The sequence below is a fragment of the Leucoraja erinacea genome, chromosome 9, assembly GCF_028641065.1.
Source record: "Leucoraja erinacea ecotype New England chromosome 9, Leri_hhj_1, whole genome shotgun sequence".
Lineage (NCBI taxonomy): Eukaryota > Metazoa > Chordata > Chondrichthyes > Rajiformes > Rajidae > Leucoraja > Leucoraja erinaceus.
The window spans coordinates 69191287-69210049 of record NC_073385.1 but is presented as its reverse complement, the minus strand read 5'-3'; the positions used below and the strand labels follow the sequence as shown (position 1 = coordinate 69210049).

The following is an 18763-nucleotide window of genomic DNA, read 5'->3' as shown; positions in this document are numbered from 1 at the left end:
TAGCCCCTGCTGTTTCTACACTAACTTCCCTCAATGTCCTAGGGAATATCCTGTCCTCTCGATAAAATAAAGTATTTTTGACTGCACGCAAATAAAAGCTTTTCACTCTACATCGGCTGGGGCGGAAATCCCACGTCCACCCTCTGTTTTGAGAGGTGGGGGACATCCCCCCCATTTTTTGTAATCCCGGATTTTAAAACCCAGTGAAATCTCCACTTTCCGTGAGACAGTGGGGGTGGGACTGATGATCGAGGGAGCCGATTGGACGAGAGAGACGTCGGTCAGCAGGCAATGGGGGCGGGACATGATCATTCAGCGCGGTGATTGGAGGAGACGAGACGTGGCACAGACCTGCGCCTCATCCGCAGCCAGGATCGATCCCGGCCGGCTCTCCGGCGCTGCCCCGTCCCCACCCGGGGGTGGCCAGAGACGTCGGGAGTCAGACGGGAGCGGTGCCCCCAGGCCCACAGCCAGCGCAGAGAAGCAGCGCTAAACCCAGCTCAACTCTGCCTGTCCCGCCAGGTTAACCTACAGCCCTCCCTGGACTTGCGGGAAATATGGCCCAGGTTTACAGCCAGCGCGGAGAAGCAGCGCCGGTGTCCCGTCAGTCCAGGCAGGGCTGTAGGTTAACCAGGCGACTGCAAGACAGGCAGAGTTGAGCTGCATTTAGCGCTGGATTGAGCCTCCGAAGCCTCGCGTGTGTGTATGTGAGTGTGCGCATGCGCGCGCGCCCGCCAATAAATTGTGTCCCCCGTCCCCCGGTCCCCTCCATATTTTGATAGCGATTTCCGTGCCTGTCTCGGTGCACGACAATAAGAAACTAAACTAAATAATATTGTAGAAATAAGGGGAGAGAATCCAGAAATCAGAGGCCCAAAGGAACTTGGGAGAGCTGGTGCAGGATTCCCATAACGTTTCAATCGGTAGCTAGGAAGGAAAACAACATTTATTTAGCATTTATTTCAAGACAACTAGAATACAAAAAGTGGGATATAATGTTGAGGCTCTATAAGGCGCTGGTCAGGTGGCATTTGGAGTATTGTGAGCAGTTTTGAGGAAGGATTTTGAGGATGTGCTGGATCTGGTGAGGTTCCTGAGGAGGTTTACAAAATTGACCCTTGCAATGATTGGGTTAACATATGATGAGCGTTTGACTGCACTGGGCCTGTACTCACTGGAGTTTAGAAGGATGGGGGGGAACCTCATTGAAACTTACCGAATACTGAAAGGCTTGGATAGAGTGGATGTGGAGAGGATGTTTCCACTAGTGGGGGTGTCTAGGACCAGAGGCCAAAGCCTCAGAATTAAAGGGCGGTGCTTTAGGAAGGAGATGAGGATGGATTTCTTTAGTCAGAGGGTGGTGAATCTGTGGAATTCTTTGCCACAGAAGGCTGTGGAGGCCAAGTCGATGGATATTTTTTAGGTAGAGATAGATAGATTCTTGATTAGTACGGGTGTCAGAGGTTATGGGGAAAAGGCAGGAGAATGGGGTTAGGAGGGAGAGATAGATCGTAACTGGATGGCGGAGTAGACTTGATGGGCCAAATGGCCTAATTCTGCTCCTATCACATGAATTTATGAACATTAGATGCTGATTTACAAAAAAGGGACTAAATGTGCTGGAGTAACTAAGTTGATGAGGCAGCAGTTTGTTTTAGTTTAGTATATTATTGTCACGTGTACCGAGGTACAGCTTTTTTGTTGCATGCTATCAGTCAGTGCTTTAAATTAGTAGTTAGAGCAAAAGACAATGTAGAAAGAGCTACAGTAGCCCAAGTAAAATTCTGGCACAATGAAATGTAAAACATTCTGCCCACAATTCAAAATGGTGCAAATCAGAATTGATGTTATTTACCAAAACTGCTTTGGATTTGCATTTCTCACCAATATTCATGATATCAAAAACTTAATTGTTGTGTAATGCAAACATCTCTCAACTTATAAATTCAGGCAGAACTATCCGTTATAACAAGATACAAGATACAAGATACATTTAATTGTCATTTGGACCCCTTGAGGTCCAAACGAAATGCCGTTTCTGCAGCCATACATTACAAACAAATAGACCAAAGACACAACATAATTTACATAAACATCCATCACATCGCTGTGATGGAAGGCCAAAAAAACTTATCTATCCACTGCACTCCCCCACCCATGTCAGAGTCAAAGTCAAAGCCCCCGGCTGGCGATGGCGATTGTCCCGCGGCCATTAAAGCCACGCCGGGTGGTGCGAGGTCGCACACCGGGTCTTGATGTTGGAGCCCCCGGCGTGCGCTCGCACAGTCCCGCGGCCTCTAAGCTCAAATCTGTATCCTTTACTACACCGAAAACACAAGGATATTCATAGAGAAAAGACACAGAGTGCTGGAGTAACTCAGCGGGTCAGGCAGCATCTGTGGAAAACCTGGGTAAGTGACGTTTCACAGAGTGCTGGAGTAACTCAGTGGGTCAGGCAGCATCTGTGGAGAACATGGATAGGTGACGTTTCACAGAGTGCTGGAGTAACTCAGCGGGTCAGGCAGCATCTGTGGAGAACATGGATAGGTGATGTTTCACAGAGTGCTGGAGTAACTCAGCGGGTCAGGCAGCATCTGTGGAGAACATGGATAGGTGACGTTTCACAGAGTGCTGGAGTAACTCAGTGGGTCAGGCAGCATCTGTGGAGAACATGGATAGGTGACGTTTCACAGAGTGCTGGAATAACTCAGCGGGTCAGGCAGCATCTGTGGAGAACATGGATAGGTGACGTTTCACAGAGTGCTGGAGTAACTCAGCGGGTCAGGCAGCATCTGTGGAGAACATGGATAGGTGACGTTTCACAGAGTACTGGAGTAACTCAGTGGGTCAGGCAGCATCTGTGGAGAACATGGATAGGTGATGTTTCACAGAGTGCTGGAGTAACTCAGCGGGTCAGGCAGCATCTGTGGAGAACATGGATAGGTGACGTTTCACAGAGTGCTGGAGTAACTCAGTGGGTCAGGCAGCATCTGTGGAGAACATGGATAGGTGACGTTTCACAGAGTGCTGGAGTAACTCAGCGAGTCAGGCAGCATCTGTGGAGAACATGGATAGGTGACGTTTCACAGAGTGCTGGAGTCCAGAACCAGGGGCCACAGTCTTAGAATTAAGTGGAGGCCATTTAAGACTGAGGTGAGAAAAACGTTTTCACCCAGAGAGTTGTGAATTTATGGAATTCCCTGCCACAGAGGGCAGTCGAGGCCAAATCACTGGATGGATTTAAGAGAGAGTTAGATAGAGCTCTAGGGGCTAGTGGAGTCACGGGATATGGGGAGAAGGCAGGCACGGGTTATTGATAGGGGACGATCAGCCATGATCACAATGAATGGCGGTGCTGGCTCGAAGGGCCGAATGGCCTCCTCCTGCACCTATCTTCTATGTTTCTATGTAACTCAGCGGGTCAGGCAGCATCCCTGGAGAACATGGATGGCAATGTTTCTGCTCGGACCCTTCTTCAGACTATCCATGTTCTCCACAGATGCTGCCTGACCCGCTGAGTTACTCCAGCACTCTGTGAAACATCACCTATCCATGTTCTTCACAGATGCTGCCTGACCCGCTGAGTTACTCCAGCACTCTGTGTCTTTGTTATGTAAACCAGCATCTACAGTTCCTCGCTTCTAAAAATATTCATAGAATACACAGAATAGGCACAATAAATCATAATCTTGAAAATCCTTATAGGAATATGTCACTGCATTATTTCAGTTTTATTAATTAAAGCGTTTTGAAAATCTCAATAAAAGTGGCAGAATCTTTATTTTACGATTATTGTTTAATAGAATGCAATGTGTTTAATCTGGCATGTACAATTATTTTTAGCTGTTCTTTATGTATGGAATGGAACACCGAGATCTAAAATTGCGTTTTGTTGGCTGTTGGCTGTTGAGATTTTCCTTTCAACTGAAGCTCATAAATGAGGCAATGTTTGAAGTTCACTCATGAGTGAGTGAGTTTAGTTTTCCCTCATCAGGTAATATGTTAGTATAAATAAGTTTATAGCAGCAGCGGTTTTTCGCAAAGATGTGAAACATTCTCGGGGCGGTCACGGAGGCGCAGCGGTAGAGTTGCTGCCTTACAGCGAATGCAGCGCCGGAGACCCGGGTTCGATCCTGACTACGGGTGCTGTCTGTACGCAGTTTGAACATTCTCCCCGTGACCCGCGTGGGTTTTCTCCAAGATCTTCGGTTTCCTCCCACACTCCAAAGACGTACAGGTTTGTAGGTTAATGGTAAATGTAAAGATTGTCCCTAGTGGATATAGGATAGTGTTAATGTGCGGGGATCGCTGGTCGGCGCGGACTTGGTGGGCCGATAGGGCCTGTTTCCGCGCTGTATCTCTAAACTAAACTAAACTAAAATCAGTTGATCGCGTCAATAGTTTTTACTGTAATGTTTCAAGCTGACATTATTTTGACAGAAGAAAGCTGCTTTTTAAATAATTTCTCGATTAATTTTGATGTCTTTTTGAGTTTGCTTTCTTTATTCAGTGATTTATAAATGACAGTATGGTTTGGGGTGTTACTGTCCTCCTTTCATATCTGCTCTACTTTCAGTTCCGTGACTCTTTGATCTTTTATTTATATTGCACTGTCAGACGTTTCTCTCTGGCATTTTTCGATCTTCAGTCGCATTTACCTTTTATTTTCCTCTTCTTCTTTGTTTCTCCGTCTGTCTTTCGTTGTCAAATGCTCCTCCTTATGGATCTTTAGATCAGGCAGCATCTAGACGAACAGAGGCAGATAAACAGGGCAGAAATAGCAAAGCAGGTAAGTGATTGAATGAACGAGGCTCCCTTCAATTCCATGTGAAACAAGCTCCCCAAAGAACAACATGCATAGTGCAAGTTTGTGGAAGATGCCTGCAACTGGGTTACTGTGGCTTTAAAATACATTAAAATCCCAGCAGCTATCAAGTGAATTAAATATGATGGATTGCATGTAAGGATGTATATTTTAAAATGCTGCTCCTACATTTTCATAAGCATATAATTTTTTTGATTTGAACGATAAGATTGACATGGGTATACAAGGAACTGCAGATGTTTTTGGCTTTAGAGACACAGCACGGAAACAGGCCCTTCAGCCCACTGTGTCCATGGCAACAAGCAATCACCCTGCATACTAGCCCACACACTCGAGACAATTCTACAACTTACCAAAGCCAACAAACCTGTACATCTTTGGGATGTGGGAGGAAATCGGAGCATCCGAAGGAAACCCACAGTCACAGCCAGGGAGAACGTGCAAACTCCATACAGACAGCACCCAGCAGCAATTTAGAAAAAAAAGACACAAGGTGCTGGAGGAACTCAGATGGTCAGGCTGGATCTCTGTAGAAGACAGATGGGTGATGCTTCGGGTCGGGACCCTTCTTCAGACTGTTTGTGTTTGTGTGGTGAGAGGGTAGAAAGCTGGAAGAGAGGAGGGGCAGGACAAAGCCTGGCAGGCAGCATAGGAAATAGGTGCAGGAGTTGGCCATTCGGCCCCTCGAGCCAGCACCGCCATTCAATATGATCATCCAAAACCAGTTCCCCGTTCCTGCTTTTTCCCCATATCCCTTGATTCCGGTGAATACAGGTGAGGAGGTTTTTTTATTTGATAGACAGATGGTTGGACGGAGGCCAGAGATGACAGGACAGAAGGTGTGAGACAAGTAGTGCAAATTGTGAAGCTAGAGGAAGGAATGGAGGTGGAAGAGGAGGGAGAGGGGAGAAATAGGTGGGGCCGGAGGGAGGAGGAATGGGGGGAGGTTAGGGGGGAGGAAGAGGGTTTTAAAGCCTTGGAAATTAAGAAACTTTAAAATTTTAGAAACTTCAAATTAAAAATGAAAACTTTAAATTAAAATTGAACAGTTTCTCTACTCTGTTCAATGCAAAATACAGTACCTGAGGATGGATAGCATTGATAATGCCCTCGTGTGTCCTGTTTGTACATAGTTTTTAACAAATGTAAAACTTTATTTGGATAGTTAGTAGTGACAGAATGACAATGTTGGTCGTATAGTGCAATGACTGAGCTTTGCTGATGAAGGTTGAAGACCACTCACCACATGCGTTGTTGGTTGGTTGCAGACTCAATCCAGGTAAAATAACAGTGATGTATTGGGCAGAACGGGCTCCCGGGCTGCAGTTGTTGCTCATCGGCAAGGCTGCTTTCTCTGCTGTGCATGCTCAAGAAAAGTCATATGTGATAGGAGCAGAATTAGGCCATTCAGCCCCTCAAGTCTACTCCGCCATTCAATCATGGCTGATCTATCACTCTCTCCTAACCCCATTCTCCTGCCTTCTCCCCGTAATTCTTGACACCCGTACTATTCCCGTACTCGCTAGAATTTAGAAGATTGAGGGGGGATCTTATATAAACTTACAAAATTCTTAAGGGGTTGGACAGGCTAGATGCAGGAAGATTGTTCCCGATGTTGGGGAAGTCCAGGACAAGGGGTCACAGTTTAAGGATAAGGGGGAAATCTTTTAGGACCGAGATGAGAAAAACATTTTCCACACAGAGAGTGGTGAATCTGTGGAATTCTCTGCCACAGAAGGTAGTTGAGGCCAGTTCATTGGCTACATTTAAGAGGGAGTTAGATGTGGCCCTTGTGGCTAAAGGGATCAGGGGGTATGGAGAGAAGGCAGGTACAGGATACTGAGTTGGATGATCAGCCATGATCATATTGAATGGCGGTGCAGGTTCGAAGGGCCGAATGGCCTACTCCTGCACCTATTTTCTATGTTTCTATGTACATGATCACATTGAATGGCGGTGCTGGCTCGAAGGGCCGAATGGCCCACTCCTGCACCTATTGTCTATTGTCTATAATCAAGAATCTATCTATCTCTGCCTTAAATATATCCATTGTATTACCCTCCACAGCCTTCTGTGGCAATGAATCCCACAGATTCACCACCCTCTGACTAAAGAAATTCCTCCTCATCTCCTTCCTAAAGGAACGTCATGTAATTCTGAGGCTGTGCCCCCTGGTCCTAGACTCTCCCACTAGTGGAAACATCCTCTCCACATCCACTCTATCCAGGCCTTTCACTATCCGTCAGCTTTGAAAACGCACATGTTGATCTGATGCTGAGTGAATGAAGCTGGCCATGTGTAAATGGAAAAGCCACAGGCTGTCGTGACGGAGTTTTAATTCCTGTGCTCGATAAGGAAGAAAGTCAAGGGTTTGCAAACCCGTTTGCTCCTGCCTATGATGTGAAGCACCACAAAGAAAATAAGATGTGAAACCATTGCACGGCAGAGATAGTTGTGGTCACCCTTTTCAATTCTTACAGGACTCATTTTCCCAAAGGTTAATATTTAATAATCATCAGAATCATAATCATACTTTATTAGCCAAGTATGTTTTGCAACATATGAGGAATTTGATTTGCCATACAGTCATACCAATAAAAAGCAACAGAACACACAAAATACATTTTAACATAAACATCCACCACAGTGACCCCTCCACATTCCTCACTGTGGTGGAAGGTGAAAAAAAGTTCAATCTTTTCCCTTCTGTGTTCTCCCGCGGTCTGGGGCCTCGAGCCTTCTGTTGACGGGACGATCTTACTCCCGTAGCGGGCGGCGTTTGGGCCTTCGTGTCGTGGCCATCAAGCTCCTGATACGTTAGAATTGTGTGAATACGTTGTCTGAAACAGTCTGAAATTGTCTGAAATTAGTTAGGCCCGTCTGAAGAAGGGCCCAAACCCAAATTGTCACCTTTCAAATCTGAAGAAGTGTCCTGACTGAGAAAGTCACATATTAGATCAAAAAAGAGTCTTGACCCATAAAGGCACTTATCCATGTTCTCCACAGATGCTGCCTGACCCGCTGAGTTACTCCAGCACTCTGTGAAACGTCACCTATCCATGTTCTCCACAGATGCTGCCTGACCCGCTGAGTTACTCCAGCACTCTGTGAAATGTCATCTATCCATGTTCCTTTGTAAATCTACAGTTCCTCATTTCTAAAAATATTCATAGAATACACAGAATAGGTACAACAAATCATGATCTTGAAAATCCTTATAGGAATAGGTCACTGCATTACTTTAGTTTTATTAATGAAAGCTTTTCTAAAATCTTAATAAAAGTCACGATTATTGCAAATAATCTAAGAGAAACCAATGTGTTTAATCTGGCATGTAAAATTATTTTTAACTGTCCTTTGTTTATAGCTGGAACACAAAGTTCTAAAATTACATTTTGTTTAGTGTTAGTTCCAGAATTGAGGTTTCTGTTTAGACTGATGTTCATAAATGAGGCAATGTTCGAAGTTTACTCTTCCGTCCTTCCTTACCAGGGACCTGTCCCGACCCACGTCACCTATCCATGTTCTCCACAGATGCTGCCTGACCCGCTGAGTTACTCCAGCACTCTGTGAAACGTCACCTATCCATGTTCTCCAGAGATGCTGCCTGACCCGCTGAGTTACTCCAGCACTCTGTGAAACGTCACCTATCCATGTTCTATACAGATGCTGCCTGACCCGCTGAGTTACTCCAGCACTCTGTGAAACGTCACCTATCCATGTTCTCCACAGATGCTGCCTGACCCGCTGAGTTATTCCAACACTCTGTGAAACGTCACCTATCCCTGTTCTCCACAGATGCTGCCTGACCCGCTGAGTTATTCCAACACTCTGTGAAACGTCACCTATCCATGTTCTCCACAGATGCTGCCTGACCCGCTGAGTTACTCCAGCACTCCGTCTCTTTTTTTTTTTTTGTAAACCAGCATCTGCAGTTCCTTGTTTCCACAGGCTAGAATTGCTGTTTGGCAGAGTTTTGGGAGAATGAACTGTACAGGTACAACCTTCTCACCCGAACGAGTCCACCTGACTCTGACTTCACCCTGGATATATTTTAATTGTCGCTTTCTGCTGCACACATTGTAATTCCAACACTTATTCAGATTGGGTAACTGTAGGGACCTCAATGATTGTAGTGGAAAATGACATGGAATTAGTGAGACAGAAATCCTGGAAGCCATTGGAAAAGATCGAGAGACTTTGCCATTATTTTCCCTGGGCTGATGGGGCTGAAGTAAAAAATGAGACAACATTGTGATTGTCTGAACAGTTGTGCAGAGAATTTGTGGCCTGGCAACAATCATTTAGCCCGGTGGCTCAGCACTTCAACTCGCCCTCCCACTCTATCTCCGACCTCTCTGTCCTGGGTCTCCTCCATGGCCACAGCGAGCAGCACCGGAAATTGGAGGAACAGCACCTCATATTCCATTTGGGGAGTCTGCATCCTGGGGGCATGAACATCGAATTCTCCCAATTTTGTTAGTCCTTGCTGTCTCCTCCCCTTCCTCAGCCCCCCTGCTGTCTCCTCCCATCCCCCAGCCTTCGGGCTACTCCTCCTTTGTCCTTTCTTGTCCCCGCCCACCCCCGCCCCCGATCAGTCTGAAGAAGGGTTTCGGCCCGAAACGTTGCCTATTTCCTTCGCTCCATAGATGCTGCTGCACCCGCTGAGTTTCTCCAGCTTTTTTGTGTAACCATCATTTAACACATCCTGGCTCTGATGTGGTTTATTTTTTAATGTGTTATTCATTTAAACCAATCAGCATACCCCGTCTCACTTTTTTTTCACTTGGGCAGCTTATAACCCAGCGGTATGAATATTAGAGTCATGGAGTGATACAGTGTGGAAACAGGCCCTTCAGCCCAACTTGCCCACACCAGCCAACAATGTCCCAGCTACACGTCCCACCTCTGGTCATGGCGTGGCGGCACGACTCACCCGTTGCAGCGCCCCCTACAGCCTGTCTGTCTTTTTTTTATTTTTGTCTAGTTAAATGTAGTGTTGGTGTTTTTTTAATACTGGTTTTAAATGTGTATATGTGGGGGGAGGGGGAAACTGTTTAAAATCTCTTCCCTGTCCGGGAGACCCGACCTTTTCCCTGTTGGGTCTCCGTTGTCGTTGGGGCCTAGCACCGTGGAGCGGCCTCCAACCTGAACGACCCGGGGGCTCGGGAGACTGCGGATCTGCGGACTACTCATCATCGTGGGGCTGGCCGGCCTCGGAGCGTGGGGAGCGGTGGTGACTCGCTGCTGCGACTCGACTTCTGGGGCTCGTAGGCTCCGGCTGCAGCCGCAGGTCCGGTGGACCGTCGGGAGCTCGCGGGTCCGGGGGAAGAGACCGCTTCCCGGAGCTCCCGCAACGCGACTTCGCCAGCCCGTGTTGCGGGGTTGGAACGACCCGGAGCGGGGCCGTACATCGCCCGGCGCGGCTTCATGGCCGTGGGACATTACAGCGCCCGCCGGGGGCTCCAACATTGTGACTTTTAGATTTGGAGCGGGGGTGTAAATCGCCCCGCGCGGCCTAAAATGGCCGTGGGACTTAGCATTGCCCGTCTGGGGCTTGGACATCGGGAGAGAAATGGAGAACAGGGGAGAGAAAAGACTTTGCCTTCCATCACAGTGGGTCCACTGTGATGGATGTTTGTGTGAATTAAATTGTGTGTATGTCTGTAGGAAATTGTCTTTGTTTGTATGGCTGTGGAAACGGAGTTTCGTTTGAGCCTCACTGAGGTTCATATGACAATAAAGGGTATTGTATTGTATTGTATTGTATTGGTCCATTGATTTCACTCACTTCAAGTAACCCGTGCATTCCCCCTCTCTCCGTTTCTCCCCCATGCTCATGGTCCTGCTTGTTTTACTGTTCATATCCCCTCATTATCACCTCCACCACAGCCAACAATGGACCATTGTGGGCTCTCTGGCTGTCTGTGCTGGCTTTGAGTTGTACTGTACCTTTTCATACCTCTAGTTTCCCCCTCCCTTGACTCTCAGTCTGAAGAAAGTTTCGACCCAAAATACCATCTATTCCTTATGTCCAGAGATGCTCCCTAACCCGTTCAGTTACTCCAGCATTTTGTATCTATCTTCAGTGTAAACCAACATTTGCAGTTCCTTCCGACAGACTTTGGGCTTTAATTTTGTTCGACACCACTATTTTGTACGACACTAATTTATTGAGCTCTTTTGCTGTTGATGATTATATTTTCCATTGAGGGCTAGGTTTACAGACCTGCTATTCTGCTGCAAGTAAGAATGTCACTGTTCCGTTTGACTGCAATCAGTGCATTGTTGATATAAGAGACATTATTCATATGTGCTCTAACGACGCAGGTGGGAGTGATGTGTTGTCTGCTTGCTTTGCAGCGAGACCCTTAGTGCCAGCACTGCCACTACGACCCACAGTTAACAATGGAACTGTTCTACCAAAGAAACCGAGCGGCTCACTGCCATCTCCATCCGGAACCAGGAAGGATATATCTACAGCTACCAAAAGGTATGGCTAACCCTGAACCCAGACTGCAGCAGGTGCCATTCATAATATTCATCATGTCCCCTGTAATACCCAGTAAGTCTTAAACATCTTACGTTTTCTACCTACCCACCACCCTTTGTGTGAAAAATTTATCCCTCAAATTCCTATTAAAACTTTTCCCCTTCACCTTAAACCTATGTCCTCTGGTCTTTGATTCACCTACTCTGAGCAAGAGACTGTGCACCTACCCGATCTATTCCTCTCGTGACCTCTATTAGATCACCCCTCATCCTCCTGCGCTCCAAGGAATAGAGTTCCAGCCTACACAACCTCTCCCTATAGCTCACACCCTCTAGTCCTGGCAACATCCTTGTAAATCTTCTCTGCACCCGTTCCAGCTTGACAACATCCTTCGTATAACATGGTGGCCAGAACTGAACACAATACTCTAAATGCGGCCTCAGCAATGTTATTGGATTGGTTTTATCTTGTAAAAGGATCTAGTAGAATTATTAGAAGTTGAGAAGCATCTTTGTAAGGTGCTGCTCTCTGATTTGGACTGTATGTTCTCTCCAGCCAGCCATTCCTCTCGTGGTAAACCAAATTATATTTTCTCTTCCTAACTAATCTCACATCAGTGAAATCAGACGGTGATTCGAGACGAGCAGAAACTATTTTTCCACGTCAATGCATCAGGTGTTTTGCAAGAAAACTGAGACTTAAGTCCTTTCAAGGTTACCAAGTACGTAGATAAACCTTGAGAAAACGAAGGCCGGCACAGTGGCGCAGCAATAGAGTTGCTGCCTTACAGCGCCAGGGTGCCAGGTTCGATCCTGACTGCAGGTGCTGTGTGTACAGAGTTTGTACGTTCTCCCTGTGACCACGTGGGTTCTCTCTGGGTGTCCTGGTTTCCCCCAAAACTCCAAAATCGTAGAGGTTTGTAGATTAATTGGCTTCGGTAAAATTATAACGTTGTCCCAAGTGTATGTGTAGGATAGTGTTAGCGTGCAGGGATCGCTGGTCGGTACGGGCTCAGTGGACCGAAGGGCCTGTTTCCACGCTGTAATTCTAAAATCTAAAATCTTACAACCCATGACAAATTCACAGCCTCGATAAATGTGGAGATTGGGTTTAACATGAATGTATTTTAGATTAATTCTGGTCTACGATTGAATAGCTCCATCTGAAGTATGCTGCAAAAATGGTGACCATGATCAGAACATGTCTATGACACGGCTAAGACTTGAATATGCCTCCATCGATTCTGACTACAGAATTTTGTTTTAGTAAATTTAGTAAATACTTGAAAATTGATTTATTTCTTGAAACAAAAAAAATATTTGTAACAATTGTCAGCTTTTAATTTCCTTATTGAATAATGAACTTAAAATTATTTTAGATGGTCAGTTTATTATTATTGTTACATGTACCAGGCTTTTTGTTGCATGCTATCCAGTCAGCGAAAAGACTATAGTTTAGTTTAGAGATACACCGAGGAAGCACCGACCAGTGATCACCACACATTAACACTACCCTACACACACTAGGGATAATTTACAATTTTTTAACAAGCCAATTAACCTACAAACCTGTGCGTCTTTGGAGTGTGGGAGTAAACTTAAGGTCTCGGAGAAAAGGAACAGGTAGAACGTACAAACTCTGTACAGACAGCAGCTGTAGTCAGGATCGAACCCGGGTCTCTGGCGCTGTGAGGCAGCAACTCTACCGCTGTGCCACCCTATTCACGATGACAATTAAGCTGGGAAAAACGGCGCTTGCAAGATAATAGTCCTATAAAATCCAATTAATGATCGTTCAGAGGTCACTAATGGGGTAGATGGGTCAGGACCGCTCTCTAGTTGGTGATAGGATGGATGGTTGCCTGGGTAACAGATTGATCATATTGAATGGCGGTGCAGGCTCGAAGGGCCGAATGGCCTACTCCTGCACCTATTTTCTATGTTTCTATGAATCAGGTCCTTCGGCCCAACACGTCGATGCCAACCAAAATACCGCAGACGAAGTTTCTAGGAATTCTTTTTTTTAGTTCAGAAGAACTTATTTTTAAGATTGCCATCGCAAGGTGTTTAACTGCAGCCTGAAGGATACAGCATCTGTCCAGGCAACCTGTCAGGAGCTGGAGAGTTGGTTGAGAGCAGTGGACCGGTCGGGGCTTCCCGGCAAGTTCAAGGCATGGATTTACCAGCATGGTATCCTGCCAAGGATACTCTGGCCACTGATCGTCTACAAAGTCCCAATATCCATCGTAGAGAGATTGGAGAGGAAAGTCAGCAGCTGTCTCAGAAGGTGGCTGGGACTGTCCAGGAGCCTTAGCAGCAGCGCCCTTTACGGAAATAACACCAAGCTCCAGCTGCCCCTGAAGTCCCTGGAGGAGTTCAAGGTGACTCGGGCCAGAGAGGTGATGCTGTACAGGGACTCCAGCGACCCCAAGGTGGCTCAGGCAGGGGCGGAGGTGAAAACTGGGAGGAAGTGGAGAGCCGGCGAAGCCGTGCTGCAAGCAGAGTCCCGGTTACGCCACAGAGTCCTGGTGGGCAGGGGCGGAAAACCCAGGGGGGGGCCAGAGGGGACACGTCCCCCCCATGTTTTGAGAGGTGGGGGACATCCCCCCCAAGGTTTTGTCATCCAGATTTTAAAAACTGGTGAAATCTCCGCTTTCCGCGAGACAGTGGGGGTGGGACTGATGATCGAGGGCGCCGATTGGACGAGAGAGACGTTGGTCAGCAGGCAATGGGAGCGGGACATGATGATTCAGCGCGATGATTGGAGGAGGGAGAAGGGGGGGGTGGGACTGAGGATAGAGTGTGGTGATTGGAGGAGGGAGATGTGGCACAGACCTGCACTTCATCCGCAGCCAGGATCGATCCCGGCCGGCTCTCCGGCGCTGTCCAGTCCCCACCCGAGTGCCCCCCCCCCCCCCCCACGGGTGGCCAGAGGTCGGGAGTGATGCCCACAGCCAGCGCTAAACCCAGCTCAACTCTGCCTGTCCCGCCAGGTGAACCTACAGTCCTTCCTGGACTTGCGGGAAATATGGGCAGCGTGGGGAAGCAGCGCTGGTATCCCGTCAGTCCAGGCAGGGCTTGTAGGTTAACCCGGCGAGACAGGCAGAGTTGAGCTGCATTTAGCGCTGGATTGAGCCTCCGAAGCCTCGCGCGTATGTGTGAGTGTGCGCGCACGCACGTGTAGCCGCCAAAGGATCGTGTGCCCACTGTCCCCCGATCCACTCCATATTTTGATAGCGAGTTCCGTCCCTGCTGGTGGGAGCAGTGACTCCAGGAAGAGCTGCTCTGGGAATCTTCCCATCTCCCCAGTTTGACAAGGCCAAGGGGAAGTAGAGTCGCAGGCTGGTCCAGGTGGAAGTGAGGGCAGTGGTGGAGGAGGAGAGGTCTACCAGAGCAGTTGGATTGAGGCAGCAGGGAGCCTGGACAAGGTGGGAGCAGGCCATGGACTGAATAGTCACATGGACCGAGCTCTGGCAGGCTGAACCACAGCGCATCAAGTTCCTGGTCCAGGCAGTGTATGATGTCCTGCCCAGCCCATCGAACCTCTTCATCTGGGGCAAAGCAGAATCTCCAGATTGCCCGCAATGCTCTGGCAAGGGGATGTTGGAACACATCCTGAGCTGTTGCCCAAAGGCTCTTGGGCAGGGCCGGTACACATGGCATCACGACCAGGTTCTCAAACCCATTGCAGAAGCCACCAGCATGGGAATCAGCATCTGCAGACGAGAACGCCCCACCACCCAGATGATCACCTTCGTGAAGGCCGCAGTGCAGCTACCAAGAACCACAGCAGCCAGGAATCCGTCAGGAATCCTGGCAACTGCGCAGGACTGGCAGCTTTCTGTAGACCTGGTGAAACAGCTGAAGTTCCCACAGCACATTGCCACGACCACCCTGAGGCCAGATATCCTCCTGGTCTCAGAGGCGACCAAAAACATCGTCTGGCTGGACCTGACAGTGCCGTGGGAGGACCGTCTGGAGGAGGCCCATGAGAGGAAGATGGCCAACTATGATGAGCTGGTCATAGACTGCCGCAAGCAGGGCTGGAAGGCGAGGTGTATGCCCATCGAGGTTGGCTGCAGAGGTTTTGCAGGGCAATCGCTCTACAAAGCCTCGAGTGCACTGGGCATCAACGGAGTGGCAAGGGGAAGGGCCATCAAGAACACCACAGAGGCAGCGGAGAAGGCCTCGAGATGGCTCTGGATCCGGAGAGATGGTGCATGGGGACAGGGGCGGAAAACCCGGGGGGGGGGCCAGAGGGGACACGTCCCCCCCCATGTTTTGAGAGGTGGGGGACATCCACCCCATGTTTTTGTAATCCCGGATTTTAAAACCCGGTGAAATCTCCGCTTTCCGCGAGATTGGGGGTGGGACTGAAGATCGAGGGCGCCGATTGGACGAGCGAGACGTCGGTCAACAGGCAATGTGGGCGGGACATGATAATTCAGCGCCATGATTGGAGGAGGGAGGAGTGGGGGGGGGTGGGCCTGAGGGTAGAGTGCGGTGATTGGAGGAGGGAGACGTGGCACGGACCTGCGCCTCAACCGCAGCCAGGATCGATCCCGGCCGGCTCTCCAGCGCTGTCCTGTCCCCTCCTGAGTATCCCCCCCCCCCGCGGGTGGCCAGAGAGGTCAGCAGCAAAGATCCTCCGCTATAGGATCTTTGGTCGGGAATCAGACGGGCCAGCGCAGAGAAACAGTGCTAAACCCAGCTAAACTCTGCCTGTCCCGCCAGGTGAGCTTACAGCCCTTCCTGGGCTTGCGGGAAATATGGGCAGCGTGGAGCAGCAGCACTGGTGTCACGTCAGTCCAGACAGGGCTGTAGTTAACCCGGTGAGACAGGCAGAGTTGAGCTGCATTTAGTGCTGGATTGAGTCTCCGAAGCCTCGCGCGTGCGCGTGTGCGTGTGTGTGTGAGTTTGCGCATGCGACGCGTGGCCGCCAATAAATTGTGTCCCCCGCCCCCTCCATGTTTTGATAGCGAGTTCCGCTCTTGCATGGGGAGGAGCGAATGCCGCCTGAACACAAGTCGTGGTCTGATCAACCACGGCTGGGTCGCCTGGGTGAGGGTGTTTGATGTTGAAATACCCGAAACACCCAATGACCCCAGGTTACATCACGTGATGTTCAGGAGCATCTATCGATGTATTTGTATCAAATGGAGCGGGCGTACCTTTTCAGAACAGTCCACATGATAGAGACATGCTCAATCAGCAGCAATCGAGTAATTTAAAAATGCTTTTAATCGTGCCGTAAATGCCCTTTGCAAATCAAAATCAGCTGCTCAATGGATAAACACGTTTTCATTGACAGCTGGTGCAACGGGATTAAGAAGCAAAAGCTCTCCCAGATGGTCAAACAAATACTGCGTTGGTTAGTTGAAACATCACAAAACTAAGCTCCTACTTTAGACTTCATTTTGATCTCCTTTGTGCCCAGTGTTTTAATTTCTGAGTCAAGGTCATGTTTTCTGTCACATATATATATGTGTGTAGGAAGGAACTGCAGATGCTGGTTTAAACCAAAGATGAACACAGAATGCTGGAATAACTCAGTGAGGCAGGCAGCATCTCTGGAGAGAAGGAATGCACGACATTTCGGGTCTGAAGAAGGGTCTCTACCTGAAACGTCACCCATTCCTTCTCTCCAGAGATGCTGCCTGTCCCGCTGAGTTACTCCAGCATTTTGTGTCTAATTCCTGTCATATAAATTGAGCCATCATGAAGGAATCTCTTTTCCAGGTATTATGGAGAGGTTTTAGGGGCATTATTAGAGATCTTTCAGATGTTACATTATCTTGTATCTGACATTTACTTTATATACATTTTCATCATTGTATCAGTACAATTCGAACCACTGGCCACATCTTCCCATCTCCACCCCTTTCTGCTTTCCATGTAAACTGTTCTCTCCGAAACTCCCTGGTCAACTCCCTTCCCACCCAAACCACCCCCTCCCCAGGTCCTTTCCCCTGCAACCGCAGGAGATGCAACACCTGTCCCTTTACCTCCCCCCTCGACTCCATCCAAGGACCCAAACAGTCTTTCCAGGTGAGGCAGAGGTTCAGTTGCACCTCCTCCAACCTCATCTACTGTATCCGCTGTTCCAGGTGTCAACTTCTCTACATCGGCCGAGACCAAGCGCAGGCTCGGCGATCGTTTCGCTGAACATCTCCGCTCAGTCCGCCTTAACCTACCTGATCTCCCGGTGGCCCAGCACTTCAACTCCCCCTCCCATTCCCAATCTGACCTTTCTGTCCTGGGCCTCCTCCATTGTCAGAGTGAGGCCCAGCGCAAATTGGAGGAACAGCACCCCATATTTCACTTGGGTAGTTTACACCCCAGCGGTATGAACATTGACTTCTCTAACTTCAGATAGCCCTTGCTTTCCCTCTCTCCCCATCCCTCCCCCTTCCCAGTTCTCCCACCAGTTTGACTGTCTCTAACTACATTCTATCTTTGTCCCGCCCCGCTCCCCTGACATCAGTCTGAAGAAGGGTCTCGACCCGAAAGGTTTCTCTCCAGAGATGCCGCCTCACCCGCTGAGTTACTCCAGCATTTTGTGTCTACCTTGTATCAGATACATTGGACCTGATGTTATCATTTAAAATGATGACTATTTATCCATATTATTTGATCCGATGAGAAGGTTTGTAGGAAACAGTGATAAGGAAACAAGGGAAGGATTTAATATTTAAGACAAGAGGTGGTAAAGATTTAATAGGAAGATTTAATACATAGAGTTTATGCACAGAGTCTTCTGCCCAGAGTAGGGGAATTCAAGAACCAGAGAACATGGGTTTAAGGTGAAGGGGAAAAGATTTAATAGGAATCTGAGGGACAACTTTTTCACACAGAGGGTGGTGGGTTTATGGAACGGGCTTCCAGAGGAGTAGTTGAGGCTGGGTCTATAACAACTTTTAAAAGACATTTGAAGAGCTACATGCCACTTTTCCCGAATGGGGGCTGCCAATAAATGCTGGCCAGTAATTGCCAGTAATGTTCCCAGCAGAGTAAATAAAAATGCCATGAGGATGTTGAATAGAAACGTTGAAAATTCAAGGCCGTTCATAGAGTGTAATGTAAAGTAGTAAAGTAAAGTAAGTTTATTTATATAGCACATTTTTAGTCAATTTGCATTGACCACACAGTGATTTACATAAATTAAATAATAAGTTCCATTACAAACCATAGAAGTAGGTTAAAAAATAAAAATGAATAAAATGGACACACCACATTTTAGAGTTCAACACAAACGTCCCCCCCACAGCAGAATCAAAGCTTTCCACTGTGGGGGAAAGGCACCAGAAAGTTAAATAGACCCAAGACACAACATAATTTACATAAACATCCATCACATCGCTGTGATGGAAGGCCAAAAAAACTTATCTCTCCACTGCACTCTCCCCCCCCCCCCCCCCGATGTCAGAGTCAAAGTCAAAGCCCCCG

At 48.0% G+C, this 18763-nt stretch overlaps 1 protein-coding gene across 3 annotated transcripts in view; it reads left to right on the top strand.

Moving 5' to 3' along the window:
- eml1 (EMAP like 1) overlaps positions 1-18763 on the top strand; it is a 276638-nt gene that overhangs the window by 175465 nt on the left and 82410 nt on the right. For 2 of the 3 annotated variants that reach the window (XM_055641167.1, XM_055641166.1), the window contains exon 3: positions 11189-11318. In XM_055641167.1, the coding sequence (XP_055497142.1) occupies positions 11189-11318 (130 nt within the window). Of the gene's footprint in view, positions 1-4768; positions 4790-11188; positions 11319-18763 lie in introns of those variants that run through there. The other variant, XM_055641169.1, reaches the window with a different exon arrangement.